We start from the raw sequence: 19,485 nt of genomic DNA, 5'->3' as shown, positions 1-19,485 counted from the left end.
TTCCCTTTCCACCTTCTACAGCTATGACCCAGGGGGTTCTGGTAATCACTAACCATCACGTATGGGGCAGATACTTCCAAGGAACTGTCTGCACACAGGAAGGACCGTGGTCGTACTCAGTCCCCTCCTTGCTCCTCATCTGCATTGCCCTCATCCACAGTGAGCTCTGGAAAGAGATCGCCGTGGGCACTCTGGCAGATTTCTCTTGCGGTGGACCACCAAGGTCATTTGGTCAGAATCTGCGGGGGAAGTGGCGGAAATGTGGGGAGAATGAGCCACGGGGAAAGTGAGTGGGGAATGGGATTGCTCCCTGAGCCAGCACGGACTTGATGGGCTGAAATGGCTTCCTTCGATGTCACAATGAAACATGGGAATTTCTAGCTCTTCCACTAATGGCCAAGCACAAAGCAAGCATCAAAACCCAGGCTTTTCTGCGTGGCTCCTTTTACCCACCAGGTCTCCAAAATTTCCTTTAAAACTACCTTCTCGATCACTTTAGTCGCATCAACTCCTGCAGGCAGCTTGGCTTCTACCAAAACCACTGCAAATTACTCGAAGCGATCGTCGACAGCAGCACACAGCTGACCAGCCTGTTATTTTTCCCTCCCCTCTCCTATGGTGAGCAGGAATACAAGAGCCTACAATAATCGAAACTACGCTCACCACTATCACCTTCTACATTTCCTGTGTTGAGTACTGGAGGGGTTGGGGGGGAGAGTGAAGAGGGCCAGGATCCAAACTGAATATAATGTGATTAATTGGGACCATCACTCCACTGAGTTTTATGCAGGTAGTTTCAATTTCTGGAGCACTCAGCTCCCCACTGCGTTCACGGTGACATGGTGCTTTAAGATGCCCCATAAGCTTTCATTCTAGGAGGTTAGCCTGACATGAGTCATATTAAAAGCCAAGAGCTGCCAAGCCCACTCATAACAAGAGAACTGCATCATCGACAAGTGGTTTTAATCACAGCGAGCTGGCTGCAACATAATTACACAGTCAGTGGAGCTCGGCTATTCTCACACACAACCTGTTTGAAAGCAAACAAGAATGAAGTGAGCAAAAGCATCAGTTAAGGCAGTCAGTGACCCTACTGCTGTCGCTGGGTGTTTATTAAAACTCCTACAATGTAACAAGGATGCAATTGCTCGTTTTCAATGTCAGATATCTGCATTTTCAGTATTTCTTTATTTGTGATTTGGGAACATCAGGAGGAGGAACAGGAACGGGTTATATGGTTCTCGAGTTTCCTCTGCCATTCAATAAGATCGTAGCTGATCAGGTCTTGGCCTTGGTTCTGCTTTCCCCCTAATCCCCATAACCCTTCACTCCCTTATGGAGCAATACTCTGGCTATTATAGCACCGAATACATTCAGTGATTCAACCTTCACAGGTCCGTGGGGGAAAGAGTTCCAAAGATTCATGACTTTCCAAGAGAAGAAATATTTGTTCTTCTCTGTACTTAATAGGTGATCCTTTACTCTGTGTCCTTAATTCTAGATTCCCCAGTAAGGTAAAACATCACTCAGCATCTACTCCATCAAGACCTCCCTCAGAATGTTATATACTTCAATAAGATCATCTCCCTTCTTCCAAACTTCAGTTGGTATAGGCCCAACAAACAGGTCGGCTGCCTGACTTGTTTAACTTCTGTCCAATCACTAACACTTTTCGGGGAACACCTGGTGCCTGATCTTCCGCTGTACTTCATCATTGCAGCTTTAACTTTAAGCTAAACTTTAAGGGCAGTGAAGACCTCTAGTAACTAAGGATTCATAACCTGAGTAAAAAATGCACCTTTGAAAGAGCAATAGACAAACCAAAAGCGAACTGCTGGAAATACTAAGTAGGTGAGGCAGCATCTTTGGAGAAAGAAACAGGGTTAACGTTTCAGGTCGATAATCTTCTATTAGAACAGCTAATTGAACTGGGCTGCTTTATTATTGGTAGAGCTTGAATTGTTCCATTTTAACCAAAACAAAGCATTCTTGGATCCTTTGAAATATTTCTTTTTCACCAATATAGTCCCACGTTAGCAAAAAAAAAGTCGCCTATGCATAATGCATAGTTTTACTTGTATAGCGTTCAAAATGTACCTATAGGCAACTGACCGAACCCATTTTCTTATGGGTCACACTAGTCAGTGGATTGATGTAATGACCTGATAGACAGTGGTATGTTTTTAAATATAATTCTGAAGGGGCATGTGTATGTTTAAATTTTTTTTAAAATTTTATTTACAGCATGGTAACAGGCCCTTCCGGCCCAACGTGTCCGCGCCGCCCATTTTAAGCCTCAAATTAACCTACCCGTACATCTTTGGAATGTGGGAGGAAACCAGAGCACCCGGAGGAAACCCATGCAGACACGGGAGAACGTACAAACTCCTCACAGACAGTGACGGGAATCAAGCCCCGATCACTGGCGCTGTAATAGCGTCGCACTAACCGCTGATGAATTATTGATGGATTAGTTACTTGGAGTTTGTCTAATGAGCAGAGGAGCCTGATTTTGCCAAAAATGAACTAAAACTTAAAAACCATCACAAACTGAACCAAACAACAAAATTCAGTTTATGTGGTTATTCACATTTAAGTCTCAGAGAGAATTAGCTGACAGCTTCATGCTGCCACTAGCTGGAGGTTTACAGTACTGCAAGAAAATGAAAGATGTGCAAATTCCTGGTCAAGCTTATCTGAGAAATGTACAAATCTAACCCACTTATTCACGTGGTGTGGTTGAAATTGGTTTTAAATTCAATGTTTCTTAGGACAAAATAACAACTTGGGTAATCGAATGGGACAGCTATCACAGCCCATCACACATTAGGAAAGTTCTGAGTCTCCTCATTGGAATTATTGATCTGAAATGTGTTCTTCTTTTCTCCCCCAGATTGGCACAAATCTTTTCTAATATTTTCCAGCTTTATATTAATTACTGCTACCTGTGGAATTTTAGACAGAAAGGCTTTGGGATGGTTGGTATGAAATATTGAATAATGCTCCCTTTGCAATGAGGAAGTTCTCTTCGATCATTTTAGTAAGCACAGATGGTAGACAGCTTTACTTCAAAGAAATACTTCCAAATAATCTGTTTCAATGAAATTAGCCAATAAGAATAGGGATCCTTTGGTTGTATCCATGATTCTCTACATTATCAAATGGGAGAATCCTACTTTTACTTAATTTCTGTTTTCATGGGCTCTGGGCAAAACTAGCTATGCTGTTATTGTTCATCTCTTATAGTACCTGAAGTGAGTTGCATTCATTACATTGTTCAGTCTGGTGCCAAATACAGGCAGACCAAATAAGGCAGACTACCTTCCCTGAGAGGACTATAGTGAACCATAGGGGTTTTTATGACAATCTAATAGCTTTATGGTCACCAGTACTAAAATTAACTTATAATTCGAAATGTATTTAATTACTTGGATTTAAATTGCCCATGGTTATGTTGGAATTCAATCTAATATCTTGGTCTGGAATTCTAGATAAAGGTCTAGTCACTTAATCACCGTGCTACCTTCCTGGGCAGGGATTCACTCTGGGCAGGGATTCACTCTGGGCATTCCCATTCCAGGCCATCAGGAAAAATAAATTATGCAGAGATCTAGCACTTAGATTTGTATCTCTTGATAGAACCTAACTGTAGCTGGAAGGCACATCTTAATGTGTGTAAATTCGTGTAAGGGGGAAAAAAATGAGACAGAAAGTAAATACTGAATGGAACAGTGTGCCATTCAGGAAAGGCATAGGCCATTATAGTGATCTGGAATGTTTCCTGAGACAAAGACTGAGTGGACATTATCAATAACATCAACAGACAGATGGATGCATTCCAAGAGCAAGAAAGGAACATGGTGAGAAGGCAGGTAGGTGGGATTAACCTCTGAAAGAGGCAACTTCCTGAGCTCAACATCTCTTCCCAGATTCTTCACTGGACACATCCGTATTGATAGTGTGTGACTGTACACTGGGATGACAGGGCCCACATTGGAAGAATACATACTGAAAATGCAGATGTTTTATTTTTAACGAGTAAGAATATAGTTTCTTCAATGCAAAATATTAAACGTGGTACTTTGGCTGGATTTTTCAACCCTGCCACGTACTTACCTTTCCTCCTTTCTGTCCTTGGAATCCTAATCCCATGTTACCCTGAAACACAATTGTTTTTAAACTTAGAAAAATGTTCTTTCAAAACCTATTGCCTTAGTGTGACCTGTGTGTTCAGTCTCTGTGGCTCAAGCTGGTCACACACCATAGCCTGCCCTCTGTAACCACATTACTCAATGTTGTAGCTTCCTGCTGAGGCCTGAAAATCTATCCAAAATCCTGAGGATGGCAGAATAATCCAGCAGCTCTGCCCATTGCGGCTCTGCTGGTTCTTTGAAAATGGTCCTAGATCTCACAGAGCCATAGGATCATACAACACAGAACCAGGCCTTCCAGCCCACCATGTCCATGTTGACCGTAAGATACCCATCTGTACTGATCCCATTCACCAGCACTTAATCCATAGCCATCTAAGCCCTGGCGATTCAAGTGCTCATCTAGATACTTGTTAAATGTTGTGAGAGCACCTGCTTCCACCACTCACTCAGGCCGTGTGTTCAAGATTCCAGCCATCACTTGGGTGAAAAAGTTCTTCCTTAGATGCTCTCTGAACCTCATATCTCTTACCTTAAACCTATGCCCTCTAGTTTTAACCACCTCTGCTGTGAGTTATGGTATCCTACTATCTACCCTGTCTATGCCCTCCGTAAGTTTGTATACCTCTATCAGGTCCTCCCTCTCAGCTTTCTCAGTTCCAAGGAAAACAAACCCAGCCTATCCAGTCTCTCCTCATAAATGAAACGCTCCATCCCAGGCAACACTTCGCAAATCCTATCTGCGCACTCTCTGTGCCACCACATCCTTCCTATAGTGTGGTGACCAAAACTGCACACAGTACAGTACTCCGTCTGTGCCCCAACCAAAGTTTTATAAAGTTGTACTACAACACCATCACCACCACTCTGCTCTTATATTCTATGCACCAGCTAATAAAGGCAAATGTCCTATATGCCTTCTTCACCACCTTATCTCCCTAGGTTGCCATCTTCAGGGATCCTTGGACTTGTAAACTAATGTTCCACTGTCCCTCAGTACTACCTGGGGCTTCACCATTCATTGTGTATGTCCTACCCTTATTAATCCTCCCAAAGTGGATCAACTTGCACTTACCTGCCTTTGCTCTATGCATTTTACCAAATGATCAGTAACATTCCATAGCCTACAACTATCCTACCCACTATCAACATCACCACTGATTTCATGTCATCAGCAAACTTACTAATCATACCTCCTACATTCAATCCAAATCTTTAATGTGTACAACAAACAGCAAGGGTCTCAGCACTAACCCCTGTGGCACGCCACTCATCACGAGCATCCAATCTCAGAAACAACCTTCCACCTTCACCCTCTGCCTCCTATTCCCAAGCCAAGGTGTAGGGGCATCAGTATAGATTTCCCGGTAACTCTAGTGATTGAGCTGAACCATCACTAACCTTCAAGCCTCGAGTTCCTGGTGAGCCAGGGCGCCCCTGTGGACAGAGAACAAAAGATTAGCAGGTTCCTCAGGGAAATGGTATTGAGATAAGACAGATTGGGCACTAAAAACACTCATAGGGAACTTAAATATTTAACTTTACTGCCAAGCTTTCCAGATGGCTTCTGTATAGTTCCGTCACTGGTAACACTAGGAATTTGTTCACATCAAGCAGGGAGTGAGCCCAGAACCATTGGGGTGGGCATGTCACCCAGAACAGAGAAAGGATGTTATTCATCCTCTCTGTCTGGACACTCTTCGCTGTCCCTGACATTAATGCTAGCTCTTCTTCCTGCATAGGGGACCTTGCTGGTCCAGCAATGCCTCCCCCATAAATGATTTCACCACTAGGGGGAAGCACCATCAAATTTTTAAACTAAGCAGCCACAGCGCACAATCTGGAATTTCCAAATAAAGTTGCAACTTCTCACTGGACCTGAACAGCTGAACATCTAACACCAGGCATGCATAGACTGTTAAATCAACAGATAACTGTGGGGTATCCAAACAAGATCTGGGGAATGAAAGGCTTAATGTATGAGGAGCATTTGATGGCTCTAGGACTGAACTCAACGGAGTTCAGAAGGATGAAGGGGGATCTCACTGAAACCTACTGAATACTGAAAGGCCTGGAGAGAGTGGACATGGAGAGGATGTTTCCATTAGTAGGAGAGTCTGGGATCCGAGGAGACAGCCTCAGAATAAAGGGACGTCCCTTTAGAACTTAGATGAGGAGGAATTTCTTCAACCAGAGGGTGGTGAATCTGTGGAACTTTTTTGCCACAGAGGCCAAGTCATTGGGTGTATTTAAGGCAGAGATTGATAGGTTCTTGATTGGTGAGAGGGTTGAGTTCCAGGGAGGAGGCAGGAGAATGGGGCTGGAAAAAAAAATCAGCCATGATTGAATGGCGGAGCGGACTCGATGGGCCAAATGGCCTACTTCTGCTATATCTTATGGCCTTATATAGTCTAAGGATGGTGGCTGAGAGCAAAAGATTGCAACACAGCTGGTAAAGACAAGGAAACGTTATCAGCAAGGCAGAGCAATTGTCAGCTCTAGATATCACCCTTCCATTAGACAATCTGGAGATACAGCTCTCCTGGCTATAAGAGAAATAAAAGCCAGAATATGTAAATCAGAAGCCTTCAAAGTTATATCTTTTTCTCCAACAATTCCAAATAGTGCAGCCAAAGGATTAAGTTTAAAATTTATTTTGAAAAGTACAGAAAAAGTATGAAAGACCTCTGTCTAATATTTTTTAAGACTCTGACACGTCCAAAACATGTGAATTAAGGAAGCCACTCTGTTATTGCATTTGTCACGGTAAGGAGATATGTCAGAATAAAAACAGGATAATTTATCTTTAGACAAGTGAACTCCATGGACCACCTTAAATTGAAGGAGAGAATGACGAGCACATAATGACGAAGTATTAACCAACTTGAAAATTTCATTCCAAGTTTCCTCAGAAGTTGACATCTGCAAATCTTGTTCCCAAGCGTTTTTAATTTTATCTAGTGGCACCTTACTCATTCCTAGTAATCTGTCATAAATATTAGATATTGAGCCATCCTGAAAAGGTTCCAAATTAAAAATTACATCTAATAAATTCTTATCAGGACTCAAAGGAAAAGAATGTTTAAATCGAATTGCTTAAATGTAAGGCAATCACTCCGCCTACTCATGCTCAGTGGTTACGGGATGTTATGTCACACTTGAATCTAGAGAAGATTCACTGTTCAGTTTTTGAACCTAACCTAGACTTTCAAACCCTGTGGGGATCTTTTTTGAATTATTTTCAAAATCTCTAATTCGGGGACTAAAATGCAGATATTGGCTGACACGGTTACGTTTTTAAAAGTTTTTCCTTGTTGTTTTTTCCATCTAACAGCTTCGGGTTTTGGTAGTGGGAGTAGATTTTTTTTATAATAAAGTATTTCAATTTTTTCTTCCTTTATTAACTAACTACTATATGTGATTATTAATTTAGAGTATTGTAATCTAAGTACAATTTAATGCAACGTATTTAGTAATATTTTTATTTTCTTTCTTGATGCATGTACTCTGTATTTTTTTCATGGATTCAATAAAAATATTGTAAAGAGACAATCTGGAGATACATGAAATAAAACGCAGGTTGATTTTTCTGAGCATACGTACTGAGATGCCAGGGGGACCTCTGGGGCCCTCAGGACCATAGGGACCAGGTAAACCCTTTGGACCCTGCAAGAGAAAGCAGAAACATGTGAGCCAGTTCATCCTATGAAAAGAGACTGAGGCTGGGTCCATACCCACAAGAGTTTGTGAGGTGCTCCCCACTGAGATATGTAAGATGCACATGGCCTGGGGTTAAGAGATTGGCCATTTAGGACTGAAACAAACAGAAACTTCTTCGCTCATAACATTATGAATCTTAAAATTCCCCTCTTCAGAGGACCGTGGTTGCTCAGTTATTGGTACATTCAATACTGAATCTTATAGTGTATTCTTTCTGAGACGTGAGATTCTGAGGGATGTGAAAGAGGGCAGGAAAATAGTCAGAGAGTTGTACAGCATAGAAACAGGCCCTTCGGCCCACCAGCTATGCCGACCGTCATGCGTATCTAAACTAATCCCACTTGCCTCCATTAATTCCATATCCCTGCATGCAGGGATTCTTACGTGGCAGAGTAGGCACAAGGGGCTGGTTGGCCTAGTCCTGCTCCTATTTCTCACGTTCTTATCCATATACCAAATTAAACCAGAAATTGCAACCACTCACCCATAACTATCAGGTTATCAGCCTCCCACTAAATAGTTAAATATTCTTTGCACTTGGACATAAGATTAGAACTTTGGACATATGGACAGCACCTCAGCACAGTTAGTAGAGCTGGGTTCAATCCTGACCTCTGGTGTTGTCTATGGAGAGTCTGGACATTCTGCCTGGTAATCCAGGTGCTCTGGTTCCTCCTACATCCCAACCCTATACTTAATAGCCCTGAATGTAGATGGACGGTAGAATCTGAGGGGAATTGATGGGAATATGGGGAATGTAGGTTATGGGGAAAATTAGTGGTGGAATGGTAGAGTGATAGAGTAGTGGCATAGACTTGATGGGTGGACTGGCCTCCTCCTATGTCTTAAGGAAAAATACATGTTTCCACCTTTACTCCATGTTCCTAGAAACCTTTCCCTATCAAAAATCCATCAATCCCAGTCTCGTCTCCAGCAATCATGGCCTTTCGGAAGAAGAAAACTTCACATTTTCACTTTGCTCTGTCTAGAAATACGCTCCCTGTTTTTTTTCTTTATCAATTTCCCCACCAGAAGAAATAGTTTCTCCGTTTCAGATTCCTTCAACAATTAAAACATCCCAATCAGTAAGAGTGGCCTGGGAATTCGGTAGCAGGTAAGAAGGGCAAGCAGAATTGGTGCCATGCAGTATGGTTCAAATGGTACCCGATCACATACGATGCCCAAGATGGATAACAGGGTGAATCAGGCAGGCTGCAAATCACAGCGGAACAGCTGAGTGACGGGAGAGAGGGAGGAGGGAGGAAGGAGGAGGAGGACAACGACGACGACTTTGATTTTTCCTTTAGTGCCAGGCCAGAGCAGTTAGAATGGCTCCGGGGTCAGTGGTGTGTTCACCTTGTGATATGCGGGAGTTCTGGGAGACCTCCAGTCTCCCTGATAGCTACATCTGCATGAGGTGCGTCCAGCTGCAGCTCTTTACAGACTGTGCTAGGGAACTGGAGCTGCAGCTGGATGACCTTCAGCTCCTATGGGAGAATGAGGAGTTCTTAGATAAGGCACTCCTAAACTGCTGGGTGACTGTCTGGAGAAGGATGGAGAATAGGAAGGAGTGCAGTGTATTCCTGTGGCCGTTCCCCTCAATAACAGGTATAACGCTTTGGATACTGTTGGGGGGTGGGGGGTGGAACCTAACAGGGGAAAGCCACAGTGACCAGGTCGCTGGCACTGAGCCTGGTTGTGTGGTGCAGAAGGGAAGGGGGGAGAAGAGGAGGGTGGTAGCGATAGGGGATTCCATTGTAAGGGGGGGCAGACAGGAGATTCTGTGGACGTGAAAGAGACTCCCGGATGGTATATTGCCTCCCGGGTGCCAGGGTCAGGGACGTCTCAGATTGGGTCCACAGCATTCTTAAGGGGGAGGGCGAATAGCCAGAAGTAGTGGTACATATTGGTACCAATGACAGAGGTAGGAAAACCGATGAGGTCCTGAAGAGGGAATATAGGGAGCTAGGTAGGAAGCTGAAAAGCAGGACCTCAAGGGTAGGTATCTCTGGATTGCTGCCTGTGCCACAGGCCAGTGAGGGTAAAAATAGGTTGATCTGGCAGATGAATGCGCGGCTGAGAAATTGGTGCAGGGGGCAGGGTTTCAGATTTGTTGATCATTGGGATCTCTTCTGCGGAAAGTACAACCTGTACAAAAGGGACGGGTTACACTTGAACAGGAGGGGAACTAATATTCTTGCGGGCAGGTTTGCTCGAACTGTTTGGGAGGGTTTAAACTAGTTTGGCAGGGGGATGGGAACCCGAGCGATAGGTCAGAGGTTGGTACATTTAGTGTACAAGTAGTTGCAGAGTGTAGAAAGACTGTGGGGAAGGATAGGCTGTTGAAAGTGCAAAATTGCAGTCAGTTGGATGGGCTGAAGTGTGTTTACTTTAATGCGAGAAGTATCAGGAACAAGGGTGATGAACTTAGAGCATGGGTCAATACATGGAACTATGACATGGTGACCATTACAGAGACTTGGCTGTCACAAGTGCAGAAATGGCTGCTGGATATTCCGGGGTTTAGATGTTTCGAAAGGGAAAGGGACGGAGGTAAAAGAGGTAGGAGAGTGGCTTTGCTGATCAGGAACAGTGTCACAGCTGTAGAAAGGGAGGACATCCTGGAAGGATTGTCTACTAAGTACAAAGTCAGTGTGGGTGGAAGTCAGAAACAGGAAGGGAGCGATCACTCTATTAGGAGTATTCTACAGACCACCCCCCCCACCCCCTCCCCAGTAGCAGCAGAGACACTGAGGAGCAGATTGGGAGGCAGATTTTGGAAAGGTGCAAAAATAACAGGGTTGTTGTCATGGGTGATTTCAACTTCCCTCATATTGATTGGCACCTCCTTAGTGTAAAGGGGATAGATGGGGACTAGATAGGATTCCTGACACAGTATGTGGACAGGCTGACTAGAGGAGAGGCCATACTGGACCTAGTACTAGGCAATGAGCCTGCTCAGGTTTCAGATCTCTCGGTGGGATAGCATTTTGGAGATAGTGACCAGAACTCCTTGACCTTTACCATAGTTTTGGAGAGGGATAGGAGCAAACGGTATGGGAAAATATTTAATTGGGGGAGGGGGAATAATGATGCTATTAGGCAAGAAATTGGGAGCGTAAATTGGGAGCAGATATTCTTGGGGAAGTGCACAAGGGAAATGTGGAGGTTGTTTAGGGAGTACTTGCATGGGGTTCTGGATAGGCTTGTCCCATTGAGGTAGGATAAGGATGATAGGGTGAAGGAACTGTGGTTGACAAGAGACATAGAATTTCCTGTCAAGAGGAAGAAAGATGCTTACCTAAGGTTTAGAAAGCAAGGATCAGATAGGGCTCTTGAGAGTTACAAGGTAGCCAGGAAGGAACTTAGGAATGGACTTAGGCGAGCTAGAAGGGGGCATGAGAAGGCCTTGATGAGTAGGATTAAGGAAAACCCCAAGGCATTCTACATGTATGTGAAGAATAGGAGGATGACGAGAGTGAGGGTAGGGTCGATCAGGGATAAAAGAGGAAACACGTGCCTGGAGTTGGAAGAGGAAGGGGCAGTCCTTAATGAATACTTTGCTTCAGTATTCACCAGTGGGGGAGACCTTGATGTTTGTGAGGATGGCATACGACAGGCTGATACACGAGGACATGTCGACATGAGGAAAGAGGATGTGCTGAAACTTCTGAAAAACATTAGGATAGATAAGTCACCGGGGCCAGATGGGATATATCCAAGGTTATTATGGAAAGCGAGGGAAGAGATTGCTGCACCTTTGGAGATGATCTTTGCATCCTCACTGGCCACAGGAGTAGTGCCAGATTATTGGAGGGTGGCAAATGTTGTTCCTTTGTTCAAGAAAGGGAGTAGGAATAACCTGGGGATCACAGACCAGTGAGTTTTTCTTCAGTGGTGGGCAACTTACTGGAGAAGATTCTTAGAGACAGGATTTATGGGCATTTGGAGAAGCATAGGCTAATTAGGGACAGTCAGCATGGCTTTGTGAGGGGCAGGTCGTGCCTCACGAGCCTGATCGAATTCTTTGAGGATGTGACAAAGTACATTGATGAAGGGAGAGCAGTGGATGTGGTGTACATGGATTTTAGTAAGGTGCTTGATAAGGTTCCTCATGGAAGGCTCATTCAGAAAATCAGGAGGCATGGGATCCAGGGAAATGTGGCTGTGTGGATTTAGAATTGGCTCGCCCATAGAAGTCAGAGGGTGGTTGTAGATGGAGTGTATTCTGCCTGGAGGTTGGTGACCAGTGGTGTTCTGCAGGGATCTGTTCTGGGACCCCTGCTCTTTGTGATTTTTATAAATGACTTGGATGAGGATGTGGAAGGGTGGGTTAGTAAGTTTGCAGATGACACAAAGATTGGTGGCGTTGTGGATAGTGTAGAAGATTGCTGTATGTTACAACAGGACATTGATGGGATACAGAGCTGGGCTGAGAAGCAGCAGACGGAGTTCAACCCAGATAAGTGTTAAGTAATATACTTTGGAAGATCAAATTTGAAGGCAGAATACAAGGTTAATGGCAGGACTCGCAGCAGTGTGGAGGAACAGAGGGATCTTGGGGTCCACGTCCATCGATCCCTCAAGGTTGCCGCGCAGGTCAATAGGGTTGTTAAGAAGGCGTATGGTGTGTTGGCCTTCATTATTCGGGGTATCGAGTACAAGAGCCGCAAGGTAATGTTGCAGCTCTATAGAACTCTGGTTGTATTGTGTTCAGTTCTGGTCGCCTCATTATAGGAAGGATGTGGAAGCATTAGAGACGGTGCAGAGGAGATTTACCAGGATGCTGCCTGGATTGGAGAGCATGTCTTATGAGGACAGGTTGAGCGAACTAGGGCTTTTCTCTTTGGAGCAAAGGAGGAGGAGAGGTGACTTGACAGAGGTGTACAAGATGATAAGAGGCATAGATCGAGTGGACAGTCAGAGACTTTTTCCAAGGGTGAAAATGGCTAACACGAGGGGGCATAATTTTAAGGTGATTGGAGGAAGATATAAGGGGGATGTCAGGAGTAAGTTTTTTTTTACACAGAGAGTGGTGGGTGTGTGGAATGCACTGCCGGCAGAGGTTGTGGGGGCAGATACCTTAGGAACATTTAAGATGCTCTTAGGTAGCCACATGAATGATAGAAAAATGGAGGGGAGGGTTAGATAGATCTTACAGCAAGACAAAATGTCAGCACAACATCGTGGACCGAAGGTCCTGTACTGTGCTATAATGTTCTATGTTCTATGAAACACATAATTGCAGATACAGTTTGGGGCAAACACTTGGTGTCCATCAACTTAAATAAGGGCAATTACAATGGTATAAGGGTACAATTGTCTGTAGACAAACTAAATAGGCTAAGGGTTAGGTCAGCGGATGAGCAGTGGCAGATACTTCAGCAGCGAGCGCATAAAACTCTGCAGAAATTTGCCCCAATTAGCAAGGGAGATCCCAGGAAAAAATATGAACCACCCGTGGCCTTCAAAGTTTTTAAGAAAGGTAAAACATGTTTGAGAAATTGGCTGGAGTTCTTCAAAGATGTAACAAGCAGAGTCAATAGAGGGGACCCTGGATCTTCAGAAGGCATGTGATCAGGTGACAAATAAAAGGCTTGTGTATATGATAAGAGCTCATGGTATTGGAAGAAGTGTGCTAGCAAGGAGTGAAGACTGTTATCATGTAGAAAACAGAGAATCGGAATAAACAGGTATTTTTTAGGCTTGAAGACTAATTCGTGGGGTGCCCCAAGATCAATCCATGGTTCTTAATTATTTACTATCTATATTAATGACTTGGAGGAGGGACAGTGTGCAAGTTTGCTGATGATATGAACAGAGGTGGAAGGGCACATTGCAATGAGGATACTTGGACACAATAGGCTGAGTGAGTGGGCAAAAATTTAGCAAATGGACACTAATGTGGGCAAATGTGAGACTATGCACTTTGGTAAGAGGAATCTAAATGGAGAAAAATTGCAGATATAAGCAAAGTACATAGGGATCTAGGTGTACTTGTACACAAATCACAAAGAGTTAGTAGGTAGGTGCAGCAAATAGTTACAAAGAAAAATGGCACTTTAGCGTTTATTGAAAGAAGGTTGGAGTTTAGATAGAATGCACTCCCCCGAGGGGAAATGTCTGTAATGATAGACCAGCCCCATAAAATTAGTTAGGTCGTTCCCAATAAATTTACTTCTTGTCAACCCCATTTCATTGATTATGTGATATTACCTGAATGTATATTACCCTACTAATTTAAAACAGCCCCCTTGTCTGCTTCATCCTCACCGAACAGGGAAAAATTGGACTCCAGATGATTATGTGAAAAGGATGAAATGAATTCAGCTGCCCATTGTAGAACACTCATTGAGAATGGGAACCAGGGCGACGGTGAGACTGAATCCCCATTGTGGGTTTTACACCAAATCCAAAACCAAAAAGTAAAGGCTAAAAACAACCTGCTGGAGGCACTCAGTGGGTCGAGCAGCATCTGTGGAGTGAGAGGAATTGTCGACATCGTGGATCAAGACCCTGCATCAGGACCGGAAACGTTAACAACTCCTTTCCCCCCACCAACGTTGCTCGACCCGCTAAGTTCCTCCAGCAGATTGTTTTTTTGTTCCAGATTCCAGCATCTGCAGTCTCTTGTGTCTCCAAAGTAAGGGCTCCCCCACTGTTGGACATACAAAAATACTACGTTGGGACTATCCAACACAGTTTCCTCAATCCTGCCACCTGACACAACATGTACTGCAGAGATACTCACAGGAAACCCATCCAAACCTGGGAGGCCGGGATCACCCTGTGGGAGAGGGAAGAAAGATCAAAGCAAATTAAACCATGAATATATTTAACAAAGAAACAAAGAAAGAATGACCCTTGAACCATGAATAAATACCACTGACTTCACTTTTACCGAGATTAAAGGAAGGCCAATGTCTCCAACACATGCCACTTGTCACAGTCTAGGCCTCAATACTATTCCTGGCCCTGAAGTGTTTGTAGTGCTTGTATGAGGAAGAGAATGATACCTACAAAGGAAACCATGCTGTAGTGAAGTCCTTCTTTCCACCCAGCATACTGCATTATCTGCAGACAAAGGTACCAAATGGGTTTGCTAGTGGCACAAGGGTTAAATTACCAGACCTGTAATCCGGATATCCGAGTTCAAATCCCACTACAGCAACTGAGTGATGAAGTTAAATTCAGGAAATAATCTGGAACTTGGGTAAAAAATGAACAACTAGACTGATTAATAGAGACTAGAAAAACCCACCTGATTCACTCAAGCCTTTCATGGGAGTACATCTTTCTTAGGCCGGTTTACACAGGACTCCATCAATGTGGTTGCCTCTGAAGTGGGCTTACCAAACCATTCAGTTCAAGGGCAATTATGGAGCAGCAATAGATGCTGGCCTTGCCAGTGATGCTCAGATGCTGAATAATGAATTAAAACAACAACTCCTCCCCACCCTCTTGGGCAGCCAATCAGTGCAGATGGAGACTCTGGCTTCGAAGCCGGCGAGGGTCTGATTACACAGGAGTTCAGAAGCACCCAATGGCAGTGTGTTAACTTTTGATTGAAGTAATGAATCCAAACCACCAGCCTCCACTAGTATAGTAAAGCCTGTGTGCACAGACTGGCAGTAACATTTCCTGCATTATTGCAACAGCTTCACCAATTGTAAAAGACTTTGCAATGTGTCAAGGTTGTAAAGGATGTTGCATTAACACAATTCTTTCCTAACCATTAGCATTCGATAATTCCCACTGTAATGGGGTTTCAACCTGCCTGAAATAAATGCATGGATGACCATCATATAGTTCACTAAGTAACAGCAATTCCTGAAATAAAGAGTAAATCTCTACTTTCTGCCCTTCTGCTTATACCGAAACTCAGATTTTCTCCATAGTCTCGTTCCACTGGGAAATGTGAGTCAGAACTACAGTATAGCCACTTAGGCCTTCTCACCCTCGATCCAATGGATCCCCCGGAGAAGTAGAATGGTTCTCCTTTGGCTCCTTTTAGACCAACTTCACCCTGGAGGGAAAAGGCAGAAATCAGGAATTTGCAAATCTATTGGGCATTAACCAGGTTCTACATTATTCCGTAAGGCTTTCTCAAAGAGGGAGTGAAGCTCATGGTCCAGCAGAAATTAGCACATTGATACAATGCCATGCCTTTAAGAGGTAAGTGGCTAAAATTTCATCCTCGGTCAGAATATCCAAACATCCAAGATACAGCAGTTCCAATGAAGTCTAAGGAACCAAAGTTCGTAAGCAGAGTGCAGTGCTCAGGGGCATTATGATACTTGTTTGACATTACCAGTTGTGGATGTGAAAGTCCATTGTATACGTCTGCTGTTCTGAGACAGAATGGATGGGGAAATGAAGCAGCATTAAGGCTTCTGGCCACCCATCGCTATACAGTAATTCTCCACTGAAAGCCTTTGAGCATGGACAAATTGAAGTTCAGCTGAAATGTCCTCTGAGATGGATAATCAAATGAACTGGTTTATTACACTCCTCAGAGAAACAACCGCAACATCACCTCTTGAGTATCTTAACTACTGACTGTACCAGTTTTTATTTTACCAGTCCGAATAAGTTGCAGTCTAAAACAAATCAAATTTGAAAGCATCTTTCTCTTCCAAATATTTTCCCTGGAAAGTCAGTCAAATCCCAAATTGTATCAATTACTCACCGGTAATCCCGGTACTCCGGGATATCCATCAAAACCACTGGAACCAGGGTCTCCTTTGGTACCATTGCACCCATCTAGACCAGCAAGACCTCTTGGACCTTGTTGACCTGGATGACCCTTTCAAAAAGCAGAGTATATAAATGAACAAAATACATTATAAAATAATAGTTAAGAAAAAAACAACCCTTAATTCTTCTTTTTCAAGGTGTTCAGTTTTGATCAATAGGAAAAATGTTATTAAACTGAAAAGAAGTACAGAAAAGATTTACAAGGATGTTGCTAGGACTCGAGGGACTGTTATAGGGAGAGGGTGGACAGGCTAGGACGTTATTCCTTGGAGCATAGGAGACTGCGAAGTGATCTTATAGAGATGTGTAAAATCATGAAGAGCATAGATAGGGTGAATGCACTCAGTCTTTTTCCAGGGTTGGAGAATCAAGAACTAGAGGGCATAGGTTTAAGGTGAGAGGAGAAAGATTTAACAGGAACTTGAGGGGCAACTTTTTATACAAAAGGTGGTATATATGTGGAATGAGCTGCCAGAGGAAGTGGTTGAGGTGGGTTCATTAAATCATTTAAAAGGCACTTAGACAGGTACATGGATTGGAAAGATTTTGAAGGTTATGGGCCAAATGCTGGCAAATGGGACTAGCTTGGATGGGCATCTTGGTCGGCATGGACCATTTGGGCCAAAGGGCCTCTCTCCGTGCTGTATGACTCTGAGGTGAAGGATAGAACAATTTCCCATTCCCAGCACAGTGAATGTCAATGGTTTCCAGGTTAGGCCCACTCGAAGCAGCTGCAATGTAAAGTTGTTCCCAAATATCCTTGGAGCTCTTCCTCATTGTCTCCATCTTGCAACCAACTCCCAGCTCCCTGCTCTTGGGCAGCCAATAGCAACTCCAAAGAAAACTCCCCTTTGTCTTTCCAGCAAACCACCACAGAAGATCAAACAAAATACTTAACAAGAAATAATCAATAATAGAACCTAAAAGCAAACTGGATAAATTTGTGAAAGGAAATAACTTAAGAAGGTAAGACAATAAAGGAAGGCAGTGGAATTAATAGGAGAGATCCAGTAAAGAGCTGGCACAACACAATGGGCTGAATGGACCCCTTCTGTACTGTGTCATTCTATGATTCTACAACTGCTGGAGATCATCTTGGAAAGAACATGGAATGTCAATTAAAGCTAAAAGTTAAGATGACAAGGGAATGGGAGCAATGTACCCTGTACTACCTCAATGCACTCTGTACTAACTCAATGTATCTGCACTGTGTAATGAATTGATCTGTATGAATAGTATGCATGACAAGTTTTTCACTGTACCTCAGTACAAGTGACAATAATAAACCGATACCAATGTAAAACTGCTGATCAAGGAGATCTTAGTGCAAAGCATTTCCAAGATGAGGCACCAAGGTGGGTGTCACCATGGACACAAACAGGTACCAGTAACTACACTTCCAGCTGCACTTTGCCCATGCAGCAGAGAATGGGACAAGGGGCAATTTATTCATTCCTCCTCTAACTGGCCATACTCTAGCGACAGTGCAATCTCTTCCACATCTAGGGAACCCAAACTCAGATTAGGTGAATGCTTTACTAAACCTCTCCATGAGAAGCAATAGCCAGATTCTATGAGACCCTATTTTTTCTCTCTGGGACCAGCAGATTGAAACGTTTTCCTGCATTTTCTATTTCCATTTCCAACCTGCTCTTAAGGATAACAAGGCTTCCTGTTAATTGTGCATAATTTATTATTTTTCTTTTGATATGCTCCCATCACCTTATTAAGATATTGTTGATACTAGCTTTAGTGTCAGCTGACAAATTTCCACTGCATAGCCCAGATCGTTCAATCCCTTTCCCTTCTGCAGTTGGACTCACTGTTTCCCACTCCGTGCTCCCATCTCCCTCTTACTTCCAACCCACCCAGGAGCTTGCTGAACTTTTAGCTCCCAGTCTGGATATTAGGGACACCTGGGACATTAAGCTCTCTTTCCATTTTGCAGCTGCTCTCTGCTCTGCAGTGTATTTTCAGTCTTTTGGGGTTATTATTTTGCTCTTGCAATTTACTCTGAGTTCTAGCAGAGGGTAATGCTCTGCGAATGTATTCACAACGTAAATACAAATAACCTACAGGGTTTTAACAGTGAGGATAGAGGGCCATCAACTGGACCACAGATTTAAAGCAACTGGCAAAAAAAAACAGGGGGAAAAGGGGAGAGAATTTTAACTCACCCAGCAATTTCACTCAAAGATCTAGCATGGGGACAAAGGGTTAAATATCCTCCTGTTATGTAGTGAGATATTATGATTTACTTAAAATTGCTTTTGTAACAGGTGATCCTTGTAAACAGGAATGCATTTCCTCTGAATCCATACTTACCGGGATCCCGTTTGTACCAACAAATCCCGGCACACCGATTGGGCCCTGTAATAAGAGAGAAAAAAAATCTCCGCATTGAGAGTTAAACCATTTTATGTCCATTTTAACAATTAAAACAAATAATGTGGACTTAACCAGAAGATGTAAAATCAGATTTACAGGGTCATTGTGAGAGAGAGGAGAGACAGTAGAAGGGAATTAAACAAAATATTATTATTAAGGCAACATCATTATTACCACCTAAGAATAAAAGAACTTTAACTTTCAGGTTTTTACTTATAGTACTCAAGAAAAACACTCCATAGACCCAACTTAAAAACTGATTTTTTTATATACACTGGTGACATTGTGTTGGCAATAAATTTTAAAATGCCAGTCATACACTTTAAGAATCCAGCTTCTTAAAGGCAAATATTGTGCACAGTCCACTGACCAATCATATTTCTTTGTCAGCAAGTATTTGAACTGGTAGGTGCTGCACCTGGGTAACTTGGGGCTAGTCCTGAGTCCTGATGCAGGGTTTCGACCCAAA

The 19,485-nt window shown here is 43.2% G+C and overlaps 1 protein-coding gene across 5 annotated transcripts in view; it reads right to left on the bottom strand.

Annotated features, from left to right (window-relative positions):
- col4a6 (collagen, type IV, alpha 6) overlaps positions 1-19,485 on the bottom strand; it is a 356,258-nt gene that overhangs the window by 114,735 nt on the left and 222,038 nt on the right. For 4 of the 5 annotated variants that reach the window (XM_052022087.1, XM_052022085.1, XM_052022088.1 and 1 more), the window contains exons 6-12: positions 18,954-18,998; positions 16,561-16,677; positions 15,829-15,897; positions 14,623-14,658; positions 7,755-7,817; positions 5,553-5,588; positions 4,117-4,158 (exon numbers count right to left, since the gene is read on the bottom strand). In XM_052022087.1, coding sequence (XP_051878047.1) covers positions 4,117-4,158; positions 5,553-5,588; positions 7,755-7,817; positions 14,623-14,658; positions 15,829-15,897; positions 16,561-16,677; positions 18,954-18,998 — 408 coding nt within the window. Of the gene's footprint in view, positions 1-4,116; positions 4,159-5,552; positions 5,589-7,754; positions 7,818-14,622; positions 14,659-15,132; positions 15,259-15,828; positions 15,898-16,560; positions 16,678-18,953; positions 18,999-19,485 lie in introns of those variants that run through there. The other variant, XM_052022089.1, reaches the window with a different exon arrangement.

This window comes from Pristis pectinata, chromosome 8, assembly GCF_009764475.1.
Source record: "Pristis pectinata isolate sPriPec2 chromosome 8, sPriPec2.1.pri, whole genome shotgun sequence".
Taxonomy (NCBI): domain Eukaryota; kingdom Metazoa; phylum Chordata; class Chondrichthyes; order Rhinopristiformes; family Pristidae; genus Pristis; species Pristis pectinata.
This window is presented reverse-complemented; position numbering and strand designations above follow the sequence as displayed.